The sequence below is a fragment of the Chiloscyllium plagiosum genome, chromosome 28 (genome assembly GCF_004010195.1).
Source record: "Chiloscyllium plagiosum isolate BGI_BamShark_2017 chromosome 28, ASM401019v2, whole genome shotgun sequence".
NCBI classification, from domain to species: domain Eukaryota; kingdom Metazoa; phylum Chordata; class Chondrichthyes; order Orectolobiformes; family Hemiscylliidae; genus Chiloscyllium; species Chiloscyllium plagiosum.
In genome coordinates this window covers 39,686,391-39,713,976 of record NC_057737.1, presented here as the reverse complement: position 1 = coordinate 39,713,976, position 27,586 = coordinate 39,686,391, and the positions used below count along the sequence as shown (strand labels likewise).

Sequence of the window (27,586 nt, the reverse complement as noted above, 5' to 3'; positions counted from 1 at the left end):
GTGGGGAGAAATCAGAGTTAACGTTTCGAGTCGAGTGATCCTTGGTCAGAACTCCCCCAGTTCTGAGAAAGGGTCACTTGACCTGAAATATTAACTCTGATTTCTATCCACAGATGCTGCCAGACCTGCTGAGCTTTTCCATTCATTTCTGTTCCAGATTTACAGCATCCGTAGTTCTTTCAGTTTTTATTTAGCATTCTCCTCTCATTTGGTTCTGTACCACCACGTGACTATTTGCTCATAATTTGATAGAGAGCTAAGCTGAATATGAAAAGCATGAAGGAGAACTCGAAGGAAATTAGAGCAGCAGAACATGTGAGTGAGAATATAATGATTGGAACCATGTAACAAAAGGAGAATGAAAGGGTGGGGCTGATTGATTCCTGAAATCACTGTTTATTCTGGAGGAAGAGGGCACCAGGTTCGAATGAATACCTTGCAACTATCTTCCCTGCAGATGTTGACAACGTCACAGAAAGGGAGGAGATAGTAGAAACATCACATACAAGAAATAAGCAAGGTTGGAAGTCGAAAGGCATCTGGTTGCAGAGAGCAGTGTGGAACTGCACAATCTTCCAATCCTTAGGGATTCCAGATGGCTGAAGCTGTATAAGTGTTATGTGCCTGCTTTTTTAAAAAGAAAAAGTGAAAGATAAACCCAACAACTATTGACCAGTCAGTTTAATTTCTATTGTGAGGAAACCTTTAGAGAGAGAGCTTAATTGTAGCTTTAAAGAATTCTGGATTGATAATAAAAATGGAATTGTGTTTAGCTAACTTGATAAAGTAACAGGGTGATGACAAATGTAGATATGAACTTGCATATTAGTGAAGGATCACACAATTGGGTTGTCATAAAATTGAAGCCTGGGTTTGAAGGGTCAGTACTGTTGCAGAATTGGTTAAAAGACTGAATACTGAGACTAGCAGTGAATTGGTTACAAGTGATCTTCTTTGGGGGTCAGTATTGGGACCATAGTCTTTGTGGTACATATACCAAACTGGATTTGGGTATAGTTGGCATCATTTCAAAGTTCAAACATCATTTGCATGAAGCCCACTATGGGTCATCAGGTTATTTGCTTTTCAAACCTGCAGTCACACTGGTTTTTAAAACAGCTCGTTCTCATTTCAGTCCCCAGATCTTAATAACATGAAAAAACATACATAGCCCTTACAAGAGTTAGAGATACCCTATGAGTGGGAAACTGCAAAGTGAAAGTAGACTAGTCGTTAGACTAAGTCACTAAATTGTGACAATTTTGGTGAAGAAGTAGCAAAAGAAATCAGCCAAGGTTGGCTTTCCTGATCATTAACATATCAACGTCTTCTAGAGAAAAGTACTGATAGTTCACCACACTCAAAATGCCCCAGTGACTTAGTCACAGGCTCATGCACTGCGGGAGATTTGCTATAACCCAAGCAGCCATTTTGTCACATATTAAAAGCCTGGAGTCCATTTTAATTTTCATACTAGTGTCTGCATGTACGTTCCCAGACTCAGTGAGATGGCTGACCTTGTAGCTGTACTTGCAGCTATAGTGAACTCCTTCCCAGCATTAATAAATTAAATAAATAGTCATTAACTCAAGGCTTGTGTGGCGCGAGTCATTTTCTTTAATTCGGATCAATACAAACAAGCCTTAGACTGAATATTTTATTTCCAATCCCCAACATGCACAAACTGTTATTTTAGAAAAGTATGTGAAATCCGTGCAATCATATGTAGTTTCAGGAGAGGACACAGGAGCATTGTAATGTGATCATCTTTCTCCTCCAATATCACTGCATTTCATTACTGAGAGATGGATATGCTCATGGTAGAGGGGAATAGATTCGCTGGAAGATAAATGCTAATACTGGAAGTGATAAATGTACTCATCTCCAATCTTGTGTTCTTTACAATTATGGATAATATGATAGAAGTTCGGCGTTGCAGCACTGATGAGGTCATTGAAGGAGGAAGTATTGAATGGCCAGAGAATCCAGTCGAAGGCAGCGTGATGACTTATATTTGCCCTGTCGGGTTCCGACCCTATCCAGTCAGTTGGAGATACTGCACCAAGTTTGGGAGTTGGAGTGTCCTCAGAAATATTTATCGTGAAACAGCACACGAAGCGAAATGCAAAGGTTTGTCTTCAGAATATTGAAATCTCTTTTCCAGTGATCTGACTCCTCAATATTGCATAATGTCATTACTAATGAAGTTAAAGGTCAATATATCATATTCAAACAGATCTGAAGGGGCTGTACCCTCTTAGCAAATCAATCTTGGATAATTGGTCTTGACCTTGGGTAACCCCAAGTGTAGTCTCGACATTTGAGTAGACTGCTTTTACTGTGACTTACTGCTGATCCATGAATATTAATCTGGCCCTTCACAACTACCCATTGTAGATGCCTTACTCAGTTATACAGGGTCGTCCAAATTACAGCCACCAAGCACCGAGTCCAGACAGTTCAATCCCATGATTACTTGTATTTCATATCCCCCTGATCTTTTATTGTCCGATGTTAGATTTATTAATTTTACACCAGTTAGTTAATGAATATGCTAAGTGCACAGCTTGCTCCTCCCAGATATGGAATACAAACTGAAAACCTTCCCTTCTCCATGATACGCTTTAGCTACAGATAGCTATTGCATTTATTCAGAGTCAGACAGTCTGACAGCATGCAAACGGACCTTTTGTCCAATCAGCCCGTGCTGACCATAATCCCTAACTAAACTAGTCCCAGCTACATGCTCTTAGCCCATATCCCTCCAAACATTTCATTTTCATGCACTGATCTACTGCTCTACCGGCAAGATCAGAACCAGTTTCTGGAGTCAGGAAAATTTCAGACATTTTGGTTTATTTCCTTTACACTACCTCCACACCTGAAGAGGGCCCAGCAGTAGTGCTTAAATTTTCCCCAATCCACCTGTGGTTGTGTGTATATAGTGAGACAATTAAAAAAAGACTTTATTCTGTATTCTCTACCACCAGGAAAACCCCCATGTGGCGAGTGAAACATGATCAAGCAAAGCTTGATAAGGGCAATGCTTGGGGCAAAAGTGAAGGGGGAGAGTAGGGAGAGAAGGAAGGAATGACACTCCTGTTTTTCTCTGTCAGCCAGGGCTCCCTAATTGGCCCAAATTAACAGCCCAAAATCAGGAAACTCATATCCGATCAGGTCCACCTGGCTAACCTCATTACAATCATTACATTCCCTTCCCCCCAACCTCTGAGTCAGAAAATATAGGCTGCTTCTTGTTTTTGTAGCACTTCCTGGGGCATCTTAGCACCGGGTAAGGTTCCTCTGACTCAGCCTCGGATACGGACGGTGTGTAACACATGATAGCTCACTTCTTGCACCCAGTGTTTTGGAAGAAATTAATTCTCCTCTTCAGCTGGCAAACAGAGGCAACATCTGCTGTATCTGTCTTAGATTCTGAGGCATCTTCAACGTTTGATGAAGAGAGAGAACCCATAGGTTCCGCCAGACACTCTGACTGTTCTGAGGAGCCCGGCATGTTATGCTCCTGCACAGTTTGCAGCTTTTATGTGGTTCATATGCATGTTCAGGACCGTCACACTAAGCCAAACTTTATGGGTCACCGGACCTGACCTTGTGTTGAGCACGCCTCTTACCCATACAGGCCCATTGCCATGGTTCCTACACCAAGCTCCCTTCCATGAGGGAAACCATCTCTCTCAGTTAGCAGAGTCTTGTATCTGACATTGGCATTCCTGATGTCATTTCACCCTCCTCCACAGTTCAGGAGGATCAGGCTTAACCTGGTGCAGAGTTTTCTCCCCATTAGCAACTTTGCTAGAGCTATCCCTGTAGTTGCATGGGATGTGGTCCTACAATCAAGTAGGAACTGGGACAGTTTGGTATCTCATGAAGCTGCAAGCTGTTCCATTAAACCTACCTTCAAATTTTGGACTGCTCCTTCTGCCAGACCATTTGGTGGTAGATGGTGAGGAGCTGTCCTTATATGTCGAATGTCATTTGACTTAAGGTAATAGTCAAATTCCCTGCTGGTAAATGATGGGCCATTATCTGCGACTAATACTTCCAGAAATCCATGTATTGCAAAAGATGCTGACGGTTTTTCTATCATCATCCCTGTGTTTGATGAATGAACTCTAGGCACACCCAGTATGTGTCCGCAATGACTAAGAACATTGAGCCCCTGAAATTACCTGCATAGTCAACATGTAACAGAATCCAGAGTTTACCTGGCCATTCCCATGAATGTCAGGGAGGTGCTAGCAGTATTTTCAGTCCTTGTTGGCATTCTGGGCACTGCCCCACCAATGTGGCTATGTTGGCGTCCAATCCTGGCCACCAGATGTAACTTCTCGCCAACATTTTCATTTTGGAAATTCCTGGATGACCCTGGTTGAGTTCAGCCAGCATCTGTCAGCAACCTTTACTCAGGACAATCACTCTTGCTCCCCGTAATAATATGCCTTCCTCTACTATAATCTGGTCTGTTCGGGTCCAAGTAGGTTTCAATTCTGGTTGTGATGGCCCTTTGGATTACACCATCACCACCAGCTGTTTCAGTTTTGCCAGGACTGGATCTTTCTGCACCCAAAGTCTTGATATTCCAGCTGTGATTGGAAGAGTGTCCAGAAAATTTAAACCCATTACGGACTCTTCCATGGTGCCATCACCGGGGGGGGGAGTGTCTGCCAGCAGGAGGCAGCTCAATGCATCCGCATTTGTTAATTGGCCTCCCAGACGGTGTTCCAGTTTGTAATTATACACATTTAGTATTAGAGCACTCCGCTGACTTCCGTCTGATACTGTGGGTGGCACTGCCTTCTCCTCTTCAAGTAGACCTAGCAGGGGCTTGTGGTCCATTATTATTACAAATTTACATCTGTAAAGGTATTGGTGGAAGTTCCTGACTCCAAATATGACCAAACCTTCCTTCTCTATCTAGTGTATTGATGCTCTGCATTAGCCAGAGCCTATGTGCTACTGGGCATTCCTCTCCAATGGGGCCATCTATGAGCTAATACTACCCCATTACCATACGGGGAGGCATCACATGTCAATCCCAGATCCTGTTTGGAATCATAGTGTGCCAATACTTCCAGAAATCCATGTATTGCAAAAGATGCTGACAGTTTTTCTGTCATCATCCCTGTGTTTGATGAATGAACTCTAGGCACACCCAGCCACTTTCAGTGACCGTCCGCAATGACTAAGAACATTGAGCCCCTTAGAGGCTGATACTGTTTCTTCACTTCCCTGAAGGCTGTGGCTTGGCTATGTGACCATTTCCAAGGCTCACCCTTTTTCATGAGTTGGTGCATAGATGCCAGGCTGGAGGCACGGTTATGTATGAACTTTCTGTAATAGTTGACCAGTCCAAGGAAAGACCTAAGCTCTGGTACTGACATGGGATCCTTTGATCGCCCTCACTTTATCTTCCAATGGGTGCAACCCAGTCTTGTTGACGAATGGGTCATTTGGGGTGTCTGGAACACACATTTTTCCTTTCTAAGACATTCACCCACCTGGAGAGAAGTGGCTAAGGACAATGTCTGAGTTCTATAAGTGCTCCTGATTGGTCTTGCCTGTTATTAGCACATCATCTAGGTAAATGGGGAGGACCTTGTAAAATGTTCTCCATTGTCTGCTGAGAAATTGCGCAGGCTGACGATACCCCAGAGAGCAGTCTCGTTTATTGCTACAGACCCTTATCAGTATTAATTGTAGCATACGTCTGGAAATCATCGTCTAACCACAATCGCAAGTACATATGGTTCACGTTCAGCTTCGTGAACGACAGACCCCCTGTGCTAGCTTTGTGTAGAAATCCTTCAACACCAGGTTATAGTCCAACAGGTTTATTTGTGAGCACTATCTTTTAGAGCGTTGCTCCAACATCAGGTGGTTGTGAAGGAGCAGTGCTCCAAAAGCTAGTGCTTCCAAATAAACCTGCTGGACTATAACCTGGTGTCGTGTGATTTTTCACTTTCTACACCCCAGTCAAACACCGGCTCCTCCAAATCATGCATAAATCCTCCATCTGAGGAACTGGATATTTATTCAGCTGTGAAAAGTGGTTTCTCATTTGTTTAAAATCCCCACAAAGGCAAACCAAGCCGTCTGGCTTCACTATCGGATCCGTCGGTGCTGCCCATTCCACTGGGTTTGATAATCTCTTCACCTTCCATCCTTCTGATTTCTGCCTCTACTTTTGCTCGAAAGGCAAATGGCACTGGGTGGATCTTACACACTCATGGAATTGCTTCCTGGTCAACATGCAAGGCTTGGCTACTCCGATAGTCCTTCAACCTTCTTGATAAACTTCCAGGTATTTAATTAGGACTTCACTCAGGCAGCCATTTTCTAATTGAAAAATGTTGAGCCAATCAAGGGGAATCTTTCTCGATCAATTTTGCTCCATCCAGCTTGGGCCTGAGCCTTTTACTACAATCTGCGGGAACTGAACCAGCTGCTTCTCGTAAGAGACCGGAACCAAAGTTGTCCCCATAATCTGTAAACGTTCCCCAGATCCTTGAGAAAATGTTAACCGTTTGACCGAGGCTTGGCTTTGTTTTAGGTTTTCCTGTGGGCCGACCTGGAGTCTCTTTGTTCAGGATATGTCCTGAGTGAGGCAATTGACTTCACTCAAGTAGGGTTCACCAAGCTCAGTCAGACTGGCGAGCTTGTCCACTTCCATCGGACTACCCTGTCACTCATAAGGTCCACTTGCCATAATTTCCAATGACAAAGCCAGTTGTTGTGCTGCTTGAGGACCAGTTGGGCTTCAGCTAGTAGACGCTTCTGCATGGTTACATCATTAATCCCACATACCAAACGGTCTCTCAGCATCTCATTAAGGGTTAAACCAAAGTCACATGCCTCTGCCAGTCATAACCTCATCAAGAATCCCAATACAGATTCCCCTGGTTCTCGAATTGGAAGTAAAAGTGATCGCGTCTCAGAATTAAAGGAGGTTTGGGTTTGTAATATTCCTATTGAAAGGTTTTAGTTATGGTACCTCAGGGCAAGTTAGGCTCAGAATAACCAAAAACACTGCAGGCCCACAAGATGTCAGGAGGATTACTTGTTGCTTTTCACCTGCCCCAATGTCTTTTGCCTGGAAGGAATCTTGCATTCTTTCCACATACCGGGCCCAATCTTTGATGGCAGGATCGAATAAGTCAAGCTTCCTAAATAACAGCATGATGTAAGAAAATCTTACACCAACTCAAAGACGACTGTTGCGAGTGAGTATCTTCAGGATGTGCTTTACTCTGAAAGCCACTGAAATAACACCACAGATGGCGGTATCCCCTCACCAAGTCCCCCTTTATTTACACATGGAGAGTCCTTAACACTGATCCAGCTCCCTCAGAGCCAGCTCTCAGAGTGTGAGGATATCTGATACTCCTGTATTTATCTGTCAGCCAGGGCACCCTGATTGGAGCTGTTAATCTGGTCTAGTCAGGGAACATATTCTATGAGGATGTAGATTTGCTCGCTGAGCTGGAAGATTCATTTTCAGACATTTCATCACCATACTAGATAATATCTTCAGTGAGCCTCTGGACGAAGCACTGCTGATGTTTCCTGCTTTTTATTTATATGTTTGGGTTTCCTTGGGTTGGTGATGTCATTTGCTGTGGTGTCGTTTCCCATGGTAATGTCATTTCCTGTTCTTTTTCTCAGGGGGTGGTAAATGAGGTTCAATTCAATGTGTTTGTGGACACACAACAAACACATTGACTTGGACCCCATTTACCACACCCTGAGAAAAAGAACAGGAAATGACATCACCAACCCAAGGAAACCCAAACATATAAAGAGCAGGAAACATCAGCAGTACTTCGTCCAGAGGCTTACTGAAGATGTTACCTAGTATGGTGATGAAATGTCTGAAAATTGACCTTCCAGCTCAGCGAGCAAACCTCAGCCTGAGCTACAAATCTTCTCAAAACTAGCTAATATTCTATGAGGTCCACCTGGCTGATCCTCGTTCCAATTACTACAGGAATCTCAACAGATATGACCAGACCTGCTGAGCTTTTCCAACATTTTCTGCTCCTGTCATCCCTATGTAGGGAATGTTATGGCTTCCGATGTAATCAATTTTAACTGTCCCCTGAACTATCATTACAGAAATGAGATGCCTCAGACCGGAGCGTTTTGAATTTGGAAGATTTGACCCTGTGAAGACTGTATACAAAGTCAATGATTCCATCACGTTTCAGTGCTATGATGGATACCTGCTGATTGGCTCAGCTACAAGCACTTGTTTACCGAATGGGCAGTGGAGTGGGAATTTGCCAAGATGTAACACTGAAGGTATTGATTTGCTTTTATGTCTTTTTTTGCTGTTCAAATGAACAACTGTCTCATTAAGTGCAGGATGGTGGTACAGAAATAATCAGTCAGGATTGAGGTTTGTTTCCTGGGGTTCCTGTACATAATCCCCAGGCTCAGTCCTCTGTCTAACTCACTTATAAGGAGACATTTAAGTGACAATTACTTCTGGGCCCACTGCTAAGATTCCTGTTTACTGCACTACTGAAAACTACTGTATTACACACCTTAACCTTGTGAATTATGAAATGACTAATTTGATTTGATTTTTATTACTGTCACAGACATACGGTTGCTCATATCTTAGTCATTACATACAGACCTTAGTTTGAAAATATTAGCTGTCCAGTGTAACACAGTATAGCAGCTGAGATTACTTAATCACATCCATGGTTGGGTATCCTTTATTGTAGCAGGTTGACCCCATACAGTTCTAAAGATAACAAGATAAGTTTAACAGATACAAAACTTTACATTTTAACATTTCTAGTCACAAAGAATGCAAGATGTTTGGAACTCACAAATGGCAGTTGATGCTGGATCAGTTGTTATTTTAAAATCTGAGATAGATAATCTTTGGTTCAGCAAAGGTGTTAAGGGATAGGGGCTAAGGGTTGATACATGGAGTTAGGACACAGGTTAGCCATGATCTCATTAAATGGCAAAACAGGCTGGAGGGGCTGAATGGTCTCCTTCTGTTCCTAAGTTCGCTTAAATAGGAGACTGTTTTTACAATAAAAGAAAGAGTTGCATTTGTATAGTCACATCTGCCAGAAAGATCCCAAACTGCTTCATATAGAATGGACTGCATTATGTCATTGTTACTAAAAGAAAGAGAAGCAGATTTAATGTATTTAATGCCTTTGTCTTCCCCCAGCATATTTTAGTGAGTTTCACAGGCAATGAAAAATCTTTAACAGCAATCACTGCAAAATGTTAGACAAAACAGGAAGCTAATTTGCACTCTGCAAGATTCCAAAAAATAAGTGATAAATCTGAACATAATGTAAGGAACTGGAACAGGCCATTTGGCCCTTTTCAAACTGCTCTGTCGGTCAAACAGTAATGATTAATGCTCTTCTTGAATTATTCCCCTTGCTTCTTATAGCATCTAGAAGAACAGTCAGTCTCTATTTTGAATCTAGTCAAGAGTGTGGTGCTGGAAAAGCATATCATTCCTCATGAAGGGATTATGCCCGAAACGTCAATTCTCCTGTTCCTTAAATGCTGCCTGACTGGCTGTGCTTTTCCAGCACCCCACTCTTCAACCCTGATCTTTAGCATCTGCAGTCCTCACTTTCTCCTATTTTGAATCTAGTCAATGATTGTGGATCTGTGGTTCTCTGTGATAAAGAATTGCGAACAGTCACAACGCTTCAGGTAAGGAAATCTCTGCTCACCTCAGTCCCCAATAACCCTCAATCTGAGGCTATGAGCTCTAACTCTTAGACATCCCAGCCTGGTATCCACCCAACACCCCCCCAGACGCTATGTATAAGATCACCCCTCATTCTTCTAAACTTGAAGAACTATTGACCGAGTCTACTTCATCAGTGCTCATAGAGCAGACCCCTCATTCCAGGATAAGCAGCCAAACTGGCTATTTTATTGTACACAAATGTTGTCATAGACATTGGAAAAATCTCTATTTCCTGGTCACTTGTTCCTACTCCCCACAGAGGACCATGCTTGAGGGTCTCCTCTATCTAACATCTCAACTACCCCACTGCTCCCATTCCCCTCCCCCCCACCCCGACCCCACCAAACCCTGATACCAAAACAATGCTTCTCCTGTTCACCTGCACTTCCAATACCTCTGGAAATGATTGAAATAATTTGTAATAATTTATGTTGCAGTCCTATTGTTTAGTGCTGCCTCTATTTATGGTACAGGCTGCCTTTAAGAGGAACAGGCTGACTTGATCAGGTGGTCTCCAAACCACTGCTGGCACCTCCTTCTGTGCACAGAGATTGAAGGCAATTTTCTCAGTGACAAGGCAGCCACTTGGGTCAACACCTTCAACCTTCAGATTAGGTGGTACACAAAGTTGGCAGGTTACCCACTTTGACCTGAGCAAGCATGGGTGTAGATTTAAAAAAATTACAAACCCCAAACCCAAAAATAGGGTTAACAGTGTTCTAGTTCTGTATTGGCATGTAACCTGACCTAGAAATCCAGGATGAAATAATAGAAATCAAAGATGGAAAAGTACTCCCATTCTTGTGTGAACACATTAAAGACTCTACACAAAGTTGGCAGGTTACCCATTTTGACCTGAGCAAGCATGGGTGTAGATTAAAAAAAATTACAAACCCCAAACCCAAAAATAGGGTTAACAGTATTCTAGTTCTGTATTGGCATGTAACCTGACCTAGAAATCCAGGATGAAATAATAGAAATCAAAGATGGAAAAGTACTCCCATTCTTGTGTGAACACATTAAAGACTCAATCTCAACTGCGGTGTTTCAGAAAGGCAGTTTGACTGACCCAGTCTGAAATTAAAATCAGAATCTGGGTCTATGTCACAGTCATAGAGATGTACAGTATGGAAACAGACCCCTTGGTCCATCTCATCCATGCTGACCAGGTATTCTAAATTAATCCAGTCCCGTTTTCCAGCATTTTCCCAAATCACTCTAAACCCTTTCTAGTCATGTACCATCCGGATGCCTTTTGAATGTTGCAATTGTACCAGCCTCCACCACTTTCTCTGGCAGCTCATTCCATACATGTACAACTCAGTGCATTTAAATAATTCCCCTCTCACCTTAAATCTATGCCCCCTATTTTGCACTCCTTCCCAGGGGAAAAGACCATGATTATTCACGCTCTGCATGATTTTATAAACTTCTATAAGGTCACTACTCAGCCTCGATGTTCCAGGGAAAACAGCCCCAGCCTATTCAGCCTCTCCTTATAGCTCAAATCCTCCAACCCTGGCAACATCCTTGTAAATCCTTTCTGAATCCTTTCAAATTTCACAATATCCTTCCTAAAGCAGGGAGACCAGAATTGTGCAGAGTATTCCAAAATTGGCCTAACCAATGTCCTGTATAGCTGCAACATGACCTCCCAACTCCTATACTCAATGCTCTGATCAATAAAGGAAAACATACTAAATGCCTTCGGCACTATCCCAACTACCTGGGACTCCACTTTCAAGAAACTATGAACCTACATCTTAAGTTGTCTTGTTCAGCAACACTCTCTAGGACCTTACCATTAAGTGTATAAGTCCTGCTAAGATTTGCTTTTCCAAAATGTAGTACCTCACATTTATCTAAATTAAACTCCATCTACCACTTCTCAGCCCATTGGCCCATCTGATTAAGATCCCATTGTAATCTGAAGTAACTTTCTTCGCTGTCCACTACATCTCCAATTTTGGTGTCACCTGCAAACTTATTAACCATTTCCCCTAAATTCACATCCAAGTCATTTACATAAATGACAAAAAGCAGTGGACCCAGCACCGATCCTTGGGGCACTCCACTGGGCACAGGCCTCCAGTCTGAAAGGTAACCCTCCACTGTCACCACCTGTTTCCAGCTTCTAGCCCATTTTGTATCCAAGTGGCTAGGTCTCCCTGGGTCCATGTGATCTTACCTTGCTAACCAGCTAACCTTGTCAAACATGTTGCTGAATTAGACATATAGACAACATCCACCGCTCTGCCTTCATCAATCTTCCTTGTCACTTCAAACATTAGGTTTGTGAGACACTATTTCCCACACACAAAGCCTTGTTGACTATCCTTAATCAATCCTTGCCTTTCCAAATACATGTAAGTCCTGTCCCTCAGAATCTTCTCCAACAACTTACTCACTTCACCCTCACTGGTCTATAGTTCCCTGACTTTTCCTTACCACCTTTCTTAAATAGTGGCACTGTACTAGCCATCCTGCAGTCTTTGGGCTCCTCACCTGTGACTATCAATGATACAAATATCTCAGCAAAGGGCCCAGCAATTACTTCCCTAGCTTCTCACAGACTTCTAGGGTACACTTGATCAGGTCCTGGGGATTTATCTACCTTCATGCGTATTAAGACCTCCAGGGCCACCTCCTCTGTAATATGGACTCTTTTCAAGATGTCGCTACTTATTTCTCCAAGTTCACTTCTTATCAGAGGAATCAATATTCCAAGTGATTGTATTTTTCCATTTAGGCATGTTCTGCTCCAACCCTGGAATCCCTTTTGGTGGAAGGAAGGAAGGGACGAATTATGGTATTCTTTCAACGGTCCGGTATAAATGTGGCACGCACATTCTACGTGGTTCACCACAGCGTACATGCTTAGAAACCGGTCAATGGTCTGGAATACAGCCTCGGTGTGAAAGTAAAGTTCTTTATATCTCATTTATCCTAAATCCTTTATTACATCTAGTGGGCCTCCAGTGTGATTATTTGCCACAAGGGGTTCAAGAGGACCGTTTTTAAAGAAAGAAGGACATGCATTTCTATAGCACCTTTCACAACATCAGGACTTGCCAAACCATTTTATAACCAATGTTGTGTGAAAATGGCAACAACCAATTGGCACAGCAAGCTCCCACAATGTGGAAGGGAGCAGATAATCTGTTTTATTGAGGGGTAAAACATTTTCCTCCCTTTTCTTATAAAAATATTGGTCAGTTTCTTCTACTTCAGAAAGCCAATTGGTGAGGGTATTATTGAAGTTTTTGACATAACCAACCTTTTACATGTTATAGTCATGGTCATAGAGTCATAGAGATGTACAGCGTGGAAACAGACCCTTCGGTCCAACCCATCCATGCCGACCAGATATCCCAACCCAATCTAGTCTTACATTTATTTGCAGTAAGAAATATGACAAACATGTACCTCCTTACTCGACCACTCCCCAGTTTAAGTGCCTTTTTATGTGTATTTCAGTGAAATTCAGGATGAATGACCTCTATCTGCACAAAATTAAACACAGTTCACCAGGGACAATTCCCCTACTTTCTCTTGAAATAGTGCCTTGAACCTTTCTACCACCCAAGAGCACAGAAATGGTTTAACAGCTTGGTTAATGACGATGCCTCTGGCAGTACAGCACTCCCTCAGCATTGCGCTGCCTTGTGTGTAAGTGTTCAAGATCTGGAATGGGACTTAGATGCACAACTGTCTGGCTCAGTGAGAGTGGTACCACTGAGGTACAGTGTCACCAAACCAGAAAATGACTGGTATATGGGACTTATTACTCCATGGAGTATTTGAGGCAAATAGCACAGTTACATTTAAGAGGTGGTTTAACGAGTCGGCCATTTGCAGAATAGGGTTTTGGGAATTTTCAAACCATTTGCCAGTGTGAGTCAGCCTTCAAAATGACATGTTGGTTTCCGTCACGACTGAAGGCACACAGGGGACAGCAGTGGTTATCAGGGCTATGAAAAGGAAGGGAATGCAGTAGTGAGGTGCCAGTCAGTGGTGATATAATTGTGTGGAGGAAAAGACCCAAGAGGTTTAACGGCTTCGTCTTGTTCTGAGTTTTCTTAGAATTTGTTTTGAAAACAGAATTTCTTGAGGACAATGGGAGGTCATAGCAATTAGCTACAGCTTCAGACCAGGTTGAGGGAATTTTCTTCTGTTCAGATTTTTCAGTCTCACTCCTTCATTCAGTCTGCAAGCTTTGTCTCAACAGGTTTTTCTCAATTCTCTTTCGAAAAGGAGCAGTAAATCTGCTTCTCAAACCTTGCAGCCAGTCCATTCCAGCTCACAACATGTAAACAAAAAGATAATTGCCTTAAATAACAATTGGTTAATTTTCCCAATTATCTAGAAAGAATTGAATTGAATTTATTGTCACGTGTACTTAGGCACAGTGAAAAGCTTTGTCTTGCGAGCAAAACAGGCAGATCACGGAGTTAAGTAGCATAGATAGTAAATAATAGGTAAACAGCGTCAAATCAAAAACACAGGTACAACCAAATGCGAAGAGTTTATGAGTCCATTCGATATTCTAACAATAGTAGGGTAGAAACTGTTGCGAAACTGGCTGTTGTGTGTGTTCAGGCTTCTGTACCTTCTCCCTGATGGTAGAGGTTGTAGAAAAACATTGCCAGGGTGGGGATGGATCTTTGAGAATGCTGGCGTCCTTTCCTTGACAGTGGGCCTGGTAGATGGAATCTATAGATGGGAGGCTGGCCTTTGTGATTGTCTGGGCCGGGTTCACCACTCTCTGTAACTGTCTCTGATCTTGAATGGTACAGTTGCCATACCAGATAGTGATACATCCAGACAGAATGCTCTCGATGGCGCACCTATAAAAGTTGGCAAGGGTATTCGCCGTCATGCCAAATTTCCTCAGCTACCTGAGGAAGAGACGTTGTTGGGCTTTTGTAACCACCTTAAAAATAGCCTTGAAATCCACCACCCTAGGGAAAAGACACCTGCCATTCATCTTTTCTATATCTCTCATGGTTTTATAAACCTGTATGAGGTCACCCCTCAACCTCCTACGCTCCAGTGAAAAAGGTCCCAGCCTATTCAGCCTCTCCTTATAAACCAAACCCTCATTCCCGACAACATCCAGGTAAATTGTTTCTGAAACCTCTCCAGCTTAATAATATGAACTTTGAGTCATGTCAATCAATCTTCTCATGATGACTTCCTGCTTCTATATATAAATTTACTATTTACTCTCTACTTAAAGAACAACCTCAGCTTCTCCAGTCTCTCCATGTTCCTCATTCCTGGTATTATTCTCGCAAATTTCAGCATTCTCTGTAAGGCCTTGACATTCCGAAACAATCGTGTCCAGTATTAAACAATAAAAAGAAACCTACCCAATGATTTATAAAGGACGAGTTGAGCTAGCATGACTAGGTACTGCTCCTTTTGGTGCTGGCGAAATGAGGGAATTAACACCTGACTGAAGGAACACATGGGACAGGTTTGAATGTAATGTTCTCTACTCCATCAAATTGTGCAATACAACATCAAGCCAGAGAACATGTGCATCTGGCCAAGTGGTTGGCTTTGAGCTTTGGTCCAGGCCTACCCTAATGTATACTCATACATGTCAACCTGTGCAAATAAATGGAGAATTCCCTCCTCACTGATTACACTTCAGGATGATCCCAGAGCTGTCATTTTAAGTGTATTGTTAAGGTTATGGATAAACAGGTAGAAGTTGGAAGTGCTTTTTTTGGTGAGTCTAGTTATAACTGGGACTTGGAGGGGCTCTTGTGGGGCAGTGGTAGTGTTCTTACCTCTAGGGCCCAAAGACCTGGGTTCAAATCCTACCCAAGACGTAAAGGTCATGGAGGTGTGTTGGCGAAACATGTTGACATTAAAAAGGGACTTTGGGCTGGTTGGTTGGAGGCAGGGAAATTTAATTTTCCATTCTGTAAATGATTGTATTGTCAAGAGAAGGATTTTGATGAGATTAATAATTCCCTATCTGGCTTGGAATTCATTTAATAATTAATACATAGAGGTGAGCTGAGAGGTCATGACCACCCCTCACATCTTGAATTCAGGTGTTTTTCAAGTTAAGGCATGACAAACAAGGAGACTACATCACATCATTGAATCCCTACAGTGTGGAAGCAGGTGAGTTGGCCCAACAAGTCCACATTGACCCTCTGAAGCGTAAACCACCCAGACCCATTCCGCCACTCTATATTTCCTCTGACCCTCTTAAGAGTAACCCACCCAGATCCATTCTCCTACTCTATATTTCCCCTGACTGTTGCACCTAACCTACACATCCCTGGACACTAGGGGCAATTTAGCATGGCCAATTCACCTAACCTGCCCATCTTTAGATTGTGGGAGAAAACCAGAGCACCTGGAGGAAGCTCACACAGACACGGGGAGAACGTGCAAACTCCACACAAATAGTCACCCGAGGCTGGAATTGAACCTGGGTCCCTGGTGCTGTGAGGCAGCAGTGCTAACCACTGAGCCACCCTGCTGCCCTTGTTGCACATTCACTGGAGGTGCAACTAAAAATGATCCCCTGACACACTGAATGTTGAGACACGATTATTGGACTCATCATTAAGGCAAACTTGAATGGAAAGGGCTGCCAAGATCTCGATTTAATATCTTACTACATTAGGTTGCTTGTACAGTGAAAGTGAGGCACACTAAGTAATATGTTAATAAACAATTATTATTCAATGGCACAAAGCCATCTCTCCTGATTCTGCATTTCATTGTTGAATAGGCAAAGACGCTTTTGATAATGTGGAGGATCTGGCAGAGGTATTGGACATCTTGCAGTCAACAATACGCAACAGAGGTAGGATCAATGCACATCTTCTTTTCATTCTGATTATTACTAGTAGTTCTACCAGCTTGTGTCCTGAAGTGCTGCTTGGTTTGGGATATGATGTTTAATTGTCAACCTGGCCTTTGTTTTAAGGATTATGGGTGGGAATTTCCTGAGCAGACTAGTCCAAGCAGTTGCGGTTAGGTGGCAGAATGTGCATTCAGTGGATTTATCCCATGAACCATTTCTGTCAATGTTGGTACAGGATAGACCAACACTGTGGCAGAACACACATCCTTTGGCATCTGTGTAGATCAAACTCTTAACTGATATTTCAACAAAGGTGTAATCTCAGCAATAAATAATGAAGGCTTCTGTCAGAAACAAGCTCAGAGGATGTCCCCATTTAAGGTACTCATGGCAATGTTGCTGTCTTCAGTCATATATGTGTTTATATCTCCTCAGATCTGAACTCAGGGGCACAAATCCCTGGTCAGAAGAGAAAGGTTGATGTCTTCTTTGTCATTGATGCTTCAAGGACTGTTGGAAATGAAAACTTTGTGAGGTCTTTTAAATTTGTCAAGAATTTTGTTAATGGGGTGAGTATGATTGGAAGAGTTTGGAACTGTCTCCTAAGTTCTAAAGGTGACCAGCATGAGGGCTGAGTTACAGCCAAATTGTACAAAAGAATGATACACATTGACAATTTGCCTAGTCTTGGGTCTGCCACTGAGTTCTGTGAACATTGTAAATACGTTTAAACTTTGTCACTCACCAAAGAAGTAATCACTGGAGAGTGAGTTACAAATTATCTGTATAACAATACTCATTTGCAGTCCCTTTAATGGTATAAAATGTCTTGAGGGTTGATTTCAGTAAAAATTGATTCTGAAATACATTAGATAAGAACAGGGCCAAAGGTTTTATCAAAGAATTAGGTTTTAAATAATGTCTTCAAGGAGTTATAAGGTAATTCTACAGGTCAGGAAGTTTGGCAAAGGGTTGGGAATTAGAGCTACATATCTGAGAGGGGGGCAGTTGTAGATGGGGCAGTGACAGGATGTAGTGAATCTATCAGGAAGGTTTCTCACATGATAAAACAAAGGGATTGGTTAAAGTGTGTCTGCTTTAATGCAAGGAGTATCAGAAATAAGAACTTAGAGCATGAATCAGTACTTGGGACTGTGATGTTGTGGCCATTACGGAAACATGGGTTTCACAGGGGCAGGAATGGTTGCTTGATGTTCCAGGGATTAAAACTTTTAAAAAGAACAGGGAGGGTGGAAAAAGAGGAGGGGGTGTAGCATTGCTAATCAGAGAGTGCATTACAGCTACAGCAACAAAGGTTGTCGAGGAAGGTTTGTCTGCTGAGTCAGTATGGGTGGAAGTTAGGAACAGCAAGGGAGCAGCCACCTCATTGGGGGTTTTCTACAGACCACCTAATAGCAGTAAAGAGTTGAAGAACTCATAGGCTGGCAGATTTTGGAAAAGTGTAGATGGGTTGTTGTTATGGGTAATTTCAACTTTCCCAATATCGACTGGAATCTCCTAAGTGCAGATGATTTGGATGGAGCCGTTTTTGTCAAGTGTGTTCAGGAGGGTTTCTTTACTTAGTATGTAGACAGACCAACAAGGGGAGAGGCCATTTTGGATTTGGTGCTCGGAAATGAGCCAGGACAGGTGTCAGATCTCGCGGTGGGAGAACACTTTGTTGACATTGATCACAACTGTCTAACATTTACCATAGCGTTGGAGAGGGAAAGGAGCAGTTACCAAGGGAAGATATTTAATTGGGGAAATGGAAATTATGACGCTATCAGACAAGAGTTGGGAAATACAGACTGGGAGCAAATGTTCCACAGAAAGGGCACAGCAGACATGTTTAAGGAGCAGTTGTTGCGAGTGATGCACAAATTTGTTCCTCTGAGACAAGTAAGAAGGGGCAAGATTAAGGAGCCTTGGGTAACAAGAACAGAGAAACTTCTCATCAAAAGGAAGAAGGCAGCTTACGTAAGGTGGAGGAAGCAAGGATCTAGCACAGCTTTAGAGGATTACAGGCTTGCTAGAAAGGAGCTTAGAAATGGACTGAGGAGAGCCAAGAGGGGGCACGAGAAAGACTTGGCAAGAAAGATTAGGGAGAACCCAAAGGCATTTTACTCATACGTGAGGAATAAGAGAATGAGATCAGGGAGAAGGTAGGGCCGATCAGGGATAGCGGAGGGAACTTGTGCGTGGAATCTGAGCAGACAGAGGAAGCTCTAAATGGGTTTTTTGCTTTGGTTTTCACTAAGGAAAGGGACCTTGTTGTGAATGAGAACTTCGAGGAGCTAGGATATAGGCTTGAACAGATCGAAATTGATGAAGTTGATGTGCTGGAAATTTTTGCAAACATTAAGATTGATAAGTCCCCAGGACCAGATCAGATTTTTCCTACGCTGTTCCGAGAAGTGAGAAAGAAGGTTGCAAAGCCGTTGGCGAAGATCTTTGCTTCCTCACTCTCCATGGAAGTCGTACCGGAGGATTGGAAGGAGGCAAATGTTGTTTCTTTTTTCAAGAAGAGTAATAGGGAAATCCCTGACAATTACAGACCAGTCAGTCATACGTCTGTGGTCAGCAAGGTTTTGGAAAGAATTCTGAGGGATAGAATTTATGACTATTTGGAAAAGATAAGTGTGATTAAAGGTAGTTCGCATGGCTTTGTGAGGGGCAGGTCATGCCTCACGAATCTTATTGAGTTCTTTGAGGAGGTGACAAGACAGGTTGACGAAGGTCGTGTAGTGGATGTGGTGTATGTGGACTTCAGCAAGCATTTGATAAGATTCCCCATGGCAGGCTCATTCATAAAGTCAGGAGGTATGGGATACAGGGAGATTTGGCTATCTGGATTCAGAATTGGTTTGCTGACAGAAGGAAGACAGTGGTTGTAGATGAAAAGTATTCTGCCTGGAGATCAGTGGTGAGTGGTGTCCCGCAGGGCTCTGTTCTTGGGCCTCTGCTCTTTTATAAATGACTTGGATGAGGAGGTTGAGGGGTGGGTTAGTAAATTTGCAGATGACACAAAGGTTGGAGGTGCCGTTGATAGTATCAAGGGCTACTGCAGGCTGCAGTGCGACATAGACAGGATGGCAGAGCTGGGCTGAGAAATGGCAGATGAAGTTCAATCTGGATAAATGCGAAGTGATGCATTTTGGAAAGTTGAACTTGAATGCTGAATATAGGATTAAAGACAGGATTCTTGGCAGTGTGGAGGAACAGAGGGATCTTGGTGTTCAAGTACATAGATCCCTCAAAGTTGCCACCCAAGTGGATAGGGTTGTTGAGAAAGTACATGGTGTTTTGGCTTTCATTAACAGGGGGATCGAGTTTAAGAGCCACGAGGTTTTGCTACAGCTCTACAAGTCCTTGGTGAGACCACACTTGGAATATTGTGTCCAGTTCTGGTTGCCGTACTATAGGAATGATACAGAGGCTTTGGAGAGAGTGCAAAGGAGGTTTACCAGGATGCTGCCTGGACTGCCTTCTGAAGAGAGGTTGACTGAGCTTGGACTTTTCTCTCTGGAGAGAAGGAGGAAGAGAGGTGACCTGATCAAGGTATACAAGGTAATGAGAGGCATGGATAGAGTCAATAGCTAGACTTTTCCCCAGGGCAGGATTGACTGGCACGAGGGGTCATAGTTTTAAGATATTTGGAGAAAGGTATATAGGGCATATGAGAGGTAGGTTCTTTACACAGAAAGTTGGGAATGCATGGAATGCGTTGCCAGAGGTAGTGGTGGAAGCAGAGTCATTAGGGACATTTAAGCGACTGCTGGACATGCACATGGATAGCAGTGAATTGAGGGGTGCGTAGGTTCAGTTATTTTACATTAGGATTAATCCTCAGTATAACATTGTGGGTCAAAGGGCCTGTTCTGTGCTGTTCTATGTTCAGGGCCCAAGTTGCTGTAGGTACAATTAAAATCAAGGAAACTGGAGAGGCAAGAAATTGATAAATGCCGATATCGCGGAGGGTTATGGAGATGGAGAAGATTCCAAAGATAAGGAAGGAGCATAGTCATGGAGGAAATTGTAAACAAAGATGAAAAATTTATAATCAAAATGTTGCTTTCCAGGAGACCAGTGTATGTTAGAGAGGGCAGGAATAGGTCATCGGGAATTGGTATATGTAAAGACATGGGTATCAAAGTTTTAGGTGACCTCAAATTTACAACAGGTATGGGAATTTGGGAAATTCCATGGGAGGCCAGTGAACAGTGTGATAAAATCGTCAAGTCTAAAAGTAAAAAAGGCATGAGGGTTTCATCTGCAGACGCTCTGAGAGAACTGAGGTGTTCTATGTGGCAATAAGTGCTCTTGTTGATGGCACAGAAATGTGGTCACAAGCTTACTCCAGGGTTAACTATGAGACCAAGATTGAAAAAAGACTGGGAAAGGAATGGAACAGAAATAACTAGGGAACAGAAATGGAAAAGGGACTGGAAACAATGGCTCAATCTTCTCAAATTTAATTGGAGGAAATTTCAGTTTGCCCAGCATTGGATCTGATCATTTTGGAGTGGATGAGAGGGAAAAGGGAGATAATGCGATGGAGTTGCATGTTGTCAGAGCACATGTAAAAATTAACATTGTCTTTTCACTGTAGAAGAGGAGCAGCACATAGATGGGAAATAGGAAGAGGTTCAAAGATAGATCGTGAGGGACACTAGAGATACCAGGGTTGGACCTGGAAGAAAAGCCATTGGAAGTGACTCTACAGCTGTGACTGGATAGGTGGGATGGAGCCAAGTAAGGACAGTCCTATTCAGCCAGCCAACCATGAACAAGCTTTGGAGAGAAAGGGAAGAGTCCAAATTGATAGGTAGGTCGAGTTGAGATAGTATACCTTGCTCACTGTGATACTGGGTGTCATTTATCACTTTGATAAAGGCTGATTCAATATTGTGGGAGGGGTTGCAAACCTAATTTAGAAGGATTCAAGCACAGAGTTGGAGGAAAGATGGGCTCGGATTTGGGAGTCAATGTATTCAAGAACTTTGGAGAGGAAAGAGAGGACGCAAATGGGATTATAGTTTCTAAGGGCAAAGGAGCCAAGGGTTTGTATTCTGAGGAGAGGGTACTTTTGAAGAGAAGAGAGGAGCAAAACCTGAACTGATAGCCGTTAACAATATTAGACCATAAGACCATAAGACATAGGAGTGGAAGCAAGGCCATTCAGCCCATCGAGTTCACTCTGCCATTTAATCATGGCTGATGGGCGTTTCAACTCCACTTACCCGCACTCTCCCCGTAGCCCTTAATTCCTTGTGAGAATATTGGCTGGAGACCAGACAAGGAACTTGGCTGTTCAATGGTTTAGTGGAAATTAGAGTCAAGGGGATAGTAGGTGGATTATATAAGATTACATTGGAGGGAAGAGATAGGAGAGAGGATTTGAGTTCAGGCATAGGGGGTTTGTGAGTTTGGGTGATTTTAAAAGCAGTTGGGCCCAGGGGATAGCCAAAGAGAGGGAAACAGCTGAAGCTAGTAGATCATTATCACCTCAATGTTACTGACTTTTCTGAACTTCTGAACAACTCCTTTCGGTGACTGTAGAGCAGACGAGGTGGGGGAGGAAAGGAAATGGTTTGGGCCGAAGAAACTTGGAGTTCTCTTTAGATTCCTAGATGCTTCCAGAAGAGTGAGCAATTTTCGACAAGAATAGCACCTGATAGCCCATTACCTGGTGCAAGCTTTCCTTGGAAGTAGAGTCGCAGGTAGATAGGATAGTGAAGGAGGCATTTGGTATGCTTTCCTTTGTTGTTCAGAGTATTAAGTATAGGAGTTGGGAGGTCATGTTGTGGACATTAATGAGGCCACTTTTGGAATACAGCATTCAATTCTGGTCTCCCTGCTGTAGGAAAGATGTTGCTAGACCAGAAAGGATTCAGAAAAGATTTACAAGGATGTTGCCAGAGTTGAAGGGTTTGACCTATAGGGAGAGGTTGAATAGACTAGGGCTGTTTTCCCTGGAGCGTCAGAGGCTTATAAAATCATGAGGGGCATGGACAGGATAAATAGACAAGGTCTTTTTCCCTGGGGTAGGGGAGTCCTAAACTAGCGGGCATAGGTTTAAGTGAGACAGGAATGATTTAAAAGTGACCTAAGGAGCAATTTTTTTCCACTCTGAGGGTGGTGCATGTTTGGAATGATCTGCCAGAGGAAGTAGTGGAAGCTGGTACAATTACAATATTTAAAAGGCTATACCAGCAATCAACATTGATAACTCAATCTGTGGGACTTTGCTGTACACAAAATATTTCTAGTATTTACTTTGTAGAACAAGTACTTGATAATTTGTGGAGATCTGAGACATTCCACAATTGAAATTCTGTCTTTCAAATTTGTCTGAATATTGAAAAGATATCAAAGAGGGAATGATACAAGGAACACGGCGTAATATTTAGTTTGAGCAATCCTCTTTGCTTGCTATGCATTAGGTATCAGATATAAATGAGTTGGTCCGATTTGAAGTGATCACATCTGGATCATATCCTGTCGTGATTACAAACATCCAGGAAAACCTCACTCCGAAGGCCGTGATGGAAAGAATATCACAGGTGGAATACAGAGGTTAGTGGCATCATGTCCATTGTGCCTGAGATGAGAAGCAGGAGATTATAGAAATGTGTAGCGTGTTCAGGCAGCAGCTGGGAAGGATAACGGATGGTCACGATCCCCCTTGGCAGACTGAAGGCTGAGACAGTATCATGCATTTCAACACAGTTGGAAAATATCGAGAGAAAGGTAAAGATGGGGAGGGAGAGAGCTAAAAGCTACTGCAATCACACAGTAAGTACTCTATGTGAAATATTCTGCAGACTGCTTAACAGAATCCTTCAGATAATACCATGGATCATCAGTGGGTTATGTAGATGGGTGAAAAGAATGTATGAGGAAGGTATGAAGAGTGAATATTGATATCAATGTGACAGAGTCAGAGAATGGCTTGAGCAGCAGCAAGCAAAGTCTGTCTACAGAAAAACAGCAGGATGTTTATGACTGACATCAGCTGCCATTAATTCTGAGGAGTTTTTTTAATTGTAGTGGCAAATGTAAACAGGTAGGGCCAGTAGATAGTATGCAGGGTGACCACCATGTCTCCTGCCTCTATTCAGAGGGTCAGCAAACAAGACGTTTGAGAAGCTCTGGTTCCCAGTGGTGTGCTCTCCAGCCAGGATTGATCAGGCTCCATTCTGCCCGGGAATAGTGGTGACACTATATGAAGCTGTAAAAGACACAGACCTGAAAGATAGAGGAGAAAATGCTGCAGATGCAGTGGGCATGAAATGCTAGCTGTAAATATACATGTAGGTAAAGTCATTCCTTGATGAAGAATGGGTAACTTCATCAACATTACTCAGTCTGTGACTGGCACAGTGTCCCTTTCACCTCGGAAAAGTCTGTAAAATAAACAAAGAATTTCAGGCAGATCCACCCGTGTGAGACAACTTTAAGTCTTTACCTTTTAAATCTGATAATTAACAAAAAAACAGATATTTTCAACTCTCTCAAGCTATTAGTCATCTTCCAGCAGTTAGATCAGTTCCATTGCTGCATCAATGGTTTGAATTCTTAGTGCACAGCATTGGTGGCTGTTATGTTTGGACAAGTAAACTCTGGTTCAGGCCAGTTAACATGACTACAAAGATTTGTTCCTTTCTTGTCCTCAAGGGCAGTACTATCTGATAATTTCTTCATCCTCAGTTCACTGTTGGTGGTTAGTGGCTGTCTTTAGCTTGCACCATCATTCTGTTTGATACTTCTCACTTTAGACATGTCTCTGATGGAAAGGAGGACAGGAAAGGTTAAGAGTTTGATTTTTAAATCTCATCAGTTTAACATGTTTTTTTTGATGTTGAAGACTATTACAATAATAGTGGGAGAAACACAGGTTCAGCAATGCAGGTGGTCTACTCCTCCATCAACAGAACTTTCAATCTTCATGCTGGAAATAGTCAAGCCATTCCAAAACAGGTCATCATTATAATCACAGCAGGTGAGTCTGTGGGGGGATCTGGTGGGAGAATGGGAGGGAGTGTTAGGAGTGGGGTGAGGTGTTTGGTCATGGTGATAATTTTGTTTTAATAAGCACTTGTGGGCGGCACGGTGGTTAGCACTGCTGCCTCACAGCGCCAGAGACCCAGGTTCAATTCCCGCCTCGGGCGACTCTCTGTGTGAAGTTTGCACATTCTCCCCGTGTCTGTGTGAGTTTGCTCCGGTTTCCTCCCACAGTCCAAAAATGTGCAGGTCAGGTGAGTTGGCCATGCTAAATTGTCCGTAGTGTTAGGTCAACGGGTAAATGTAAGGGAATTGGTCTGGGTGGGTTGTGCTTCGGTGGGTCAGTGTGGACTTGTTGGGCCGAAGGGCCTGCTTCCACACTGTAAGTAATCTAATCTAATCACTTGTACTGGGGATTGGGATTTTGGGGACTGGACAAGACAGAAGTGAGAACATTGATGCTGATCAAGATTCATAAAAAACAAACAAGCTTTTTTTTAAGCTTCATTCATGGGATGATGACATCACTGGCTAGGCCTGCATTTATTGCCCAGAGGACAGTTGAGCGTCAACCACACTGCTGTAGGTCTGGAGTCTAGGCCACACCAGGTAAGGATGGTAGCTTCCTTCCCTGAAGGACATTAGTGAACCAGATGAGTTTTCCCAGCTATCAACAAAGGATTCACAGTCATCATTAGATTTTTGACTTTTGTTGAATTCAAATTCCACCATCTGCCGTGGCAGGATTTGAACCTGGGTCCCCAGAACATTACCTGATAATACCAATAGGCCATCACCTCCCCCAAGCTCAATAGTTATTGCCTCTCATGTCACACTTGAGTAAATTAAACCAGCAAACATTCATTTCTAAAACCAAGTTTGGTATCCAGTTTCTCCCTCAGAAAGTTCAGGACAACCTGCTCCAAGACTGGGCTGCCTGTGCAGGCTCATCAGAGTCACAGTGTCTGTCTGCCTCTGCCTAGGCCGTAGTCATGCACATACATATAACGTGTACAGATATCCTTGTAATAGGAAGGATATTATTAAGCTAGAGAGGGTTCAGAGGCAATTTACCAGTATGTTGCCAGTTATGGAAGCTTTGAGTTTCAAAGAAGGCTGAATGACTTTTTTCACTAGAGTATAGGTGGTTAAGAGGTGACCTTATTGACGTTTATAAAATCATGAGGGATATAGATAGTGTTAATGGCGCATGTCTTTTTCCTAGGGTAAGAGATTTCAAGATGAGGAAGCACATTTTCAACATTACAGGAGACAGATTTATAAAAGATATAAGAGGCAAATATTTCACACGAACGGTGATTCGCGTCTGGAATGAAATTCCAGAGGACATGGTGGATCCGGGTACAGTTACCACGTTTAAAAGACATTTGGATAAGTACATGAATAGGAAAGGTTTGGAGGGATATGGCCAGAAACAGGCAGGTGGGACTAGTTTAGTTTGGGATTACGTTCAGCATGGATTGGTTGGACGAAAGGATCTGTTTCTGTGCTTCACGACTCTATTGACAGTCTGTGTGTGGCCTATATGACATCTCATATATGACATCTGAAGAAGGGCTTATGCCCGAAACGTCGATTCTCCTGTTCCCTGAATGCTACCTGACCTGCTGCGCTGTTCCAGCAACACATTTTCAGATCTCATATATATATGCTTGCATTCATTCATTTGTCCAGGTGACTCAGATAATGCACATTTCAAATCAAAGGCATCTGAAATCTTTTAAAACATGCTATCCTGTATATTGAAAGATTGGGGGAGATGGTAGTATTGTGGTGATTTCACTGGACTAGTAATCCAGAACTCTAGGCTAATGTACTGGAGACACCATTTCAAATCTCATCATGGCAGATGGTGAAGTTTGAATTCCATTAAAACCTGGAAATATATTTTTTTAAAAACTAGTTCAATGAAAAGCACATAAGCACTGTCAACTGTTGTTAAACCTGACCACTAATATCCTTAAGGGAAGGAGATCTGCCATTCTTACCTGGTCTGACCTACATGTGTCTCCAGACTCACAGCAATGTGGGTGGCTCTTAACTGCCCTCGGGGCATTTAATGTTGGCTTAGTCAATACTGCAGGAAGCCAGGCAGCATCAGGAGGTGGAGAAGCCAATGTTTTGGGTGTAATCCTTCCTCATTTCTGGGGGTAGGTGCAAGGGGAGCTACACATATGGTGTGGGGAAGAGGGTGGGGTGGTGAGGTAGGGTTAGGTGAACGCAGGTTGAGGGTGCGACCTGGTTGGTTGATCGGAAGAATGAATCCGATTGGTAGCTGCAAGTAAGGGCTAAAAGCAATCACTGCAGATGTTGGAAACCAGATTCTGGATTAGTGGTGCTGGAAGAGCACAGCAGTTCAGGCTGCTCCTTGGATGCTGCCTGAACTGCTGTGCTCTTTCAGCACCACTATTCCAGAAGCTGCAAATAAGGGTTGGTAAGTAGAATGGAAGGGAGGGGGAGGGTCTGGAAAGGGAGTCGGTGGATGGGAAGGGAAGTTATTTGAAATTGGAGAACTCAATGTTGAGTCCTCTGGGCTTTAGGTTGCTCAGGCAGAAGATGAGATGTTGTTCCTCCAATTTCAGCACTCAGATGGGCCCCAGCTACACCTGCCTCTTTGTTGGCTATATCGAACACTCCCTCTTCAGTACCCACACAGGCACTGTGCCCCAATTGTTCCGCTGTTACATCAATGACTGCTTCGGTGCAGCGTCTTGCACCCAGGCTGAGCTGGAGCATTTCATCAACTTCACCCACAACTTCCACCCCGCTGTCAAATTCAGTTGGTCCATCTCGGACACCTCCCTTCTCTTTCTTGTCCTCACTATTTCCATCTCCAGCAACAGTCTGCAGACGGATGTTAGCAACAAACCCACAGACTCCCATAACTGCCTGGACTACACCTCCTCCCACCCAGTATCCTGCAAGAACTCCACCCCATTCTCCCAATTCCTCTGTCTTCGCTA

General features: G+C 43.0%; 1 protein-coding gene across 2 annotated transcripts in view; it reads left to right on the top strand.

The window, feature by feature from the left end:
• Positions 1 to 27,586, top strand: part of LOC122564127 (complement factor B-like) — a 74,855-nt gene that overhangs the window by 5,737 nt on the left and 41,532 nt on the right. Inside the window, exons 2-8 of one of the 2 annotated variants that reach the window (XM_043718729.1) lie at positions 1,924 to 2,130; positions 8,137 to 8,322; positions 12,510 to 12,680; positions 16,521 to 16,595; positions 17,031 to 17,164; positions 23,042 to 23,174; positions 24,466 to 24,600. In XM_043718729.1, the coding sequence (XP_043574664.1) occupies positions 1,924 to 2,130; positions 8,137 to 8,322; positions 12,510 to 12,680; positions 16,521 to 16,595; positions 17,031 to 17,164; positions 23,042 to 23,174; positions 24,466 to 24,600 (1,041 nt within the window). Of the gene's footprint in view, positions 1 to 1,911; positions 2,131 to 8,136; positions 8,323 to 12,509; positions 12,681 to 16,520; positions 16,596 to 17,030; positions 17,165 to 23,041; positions 23,175 to 24,465; positions 24,601 to 27,586 lie in introns of both variants that reach the window. The other variant, XM_043718728.1, reaches the window with a different exon arrangement.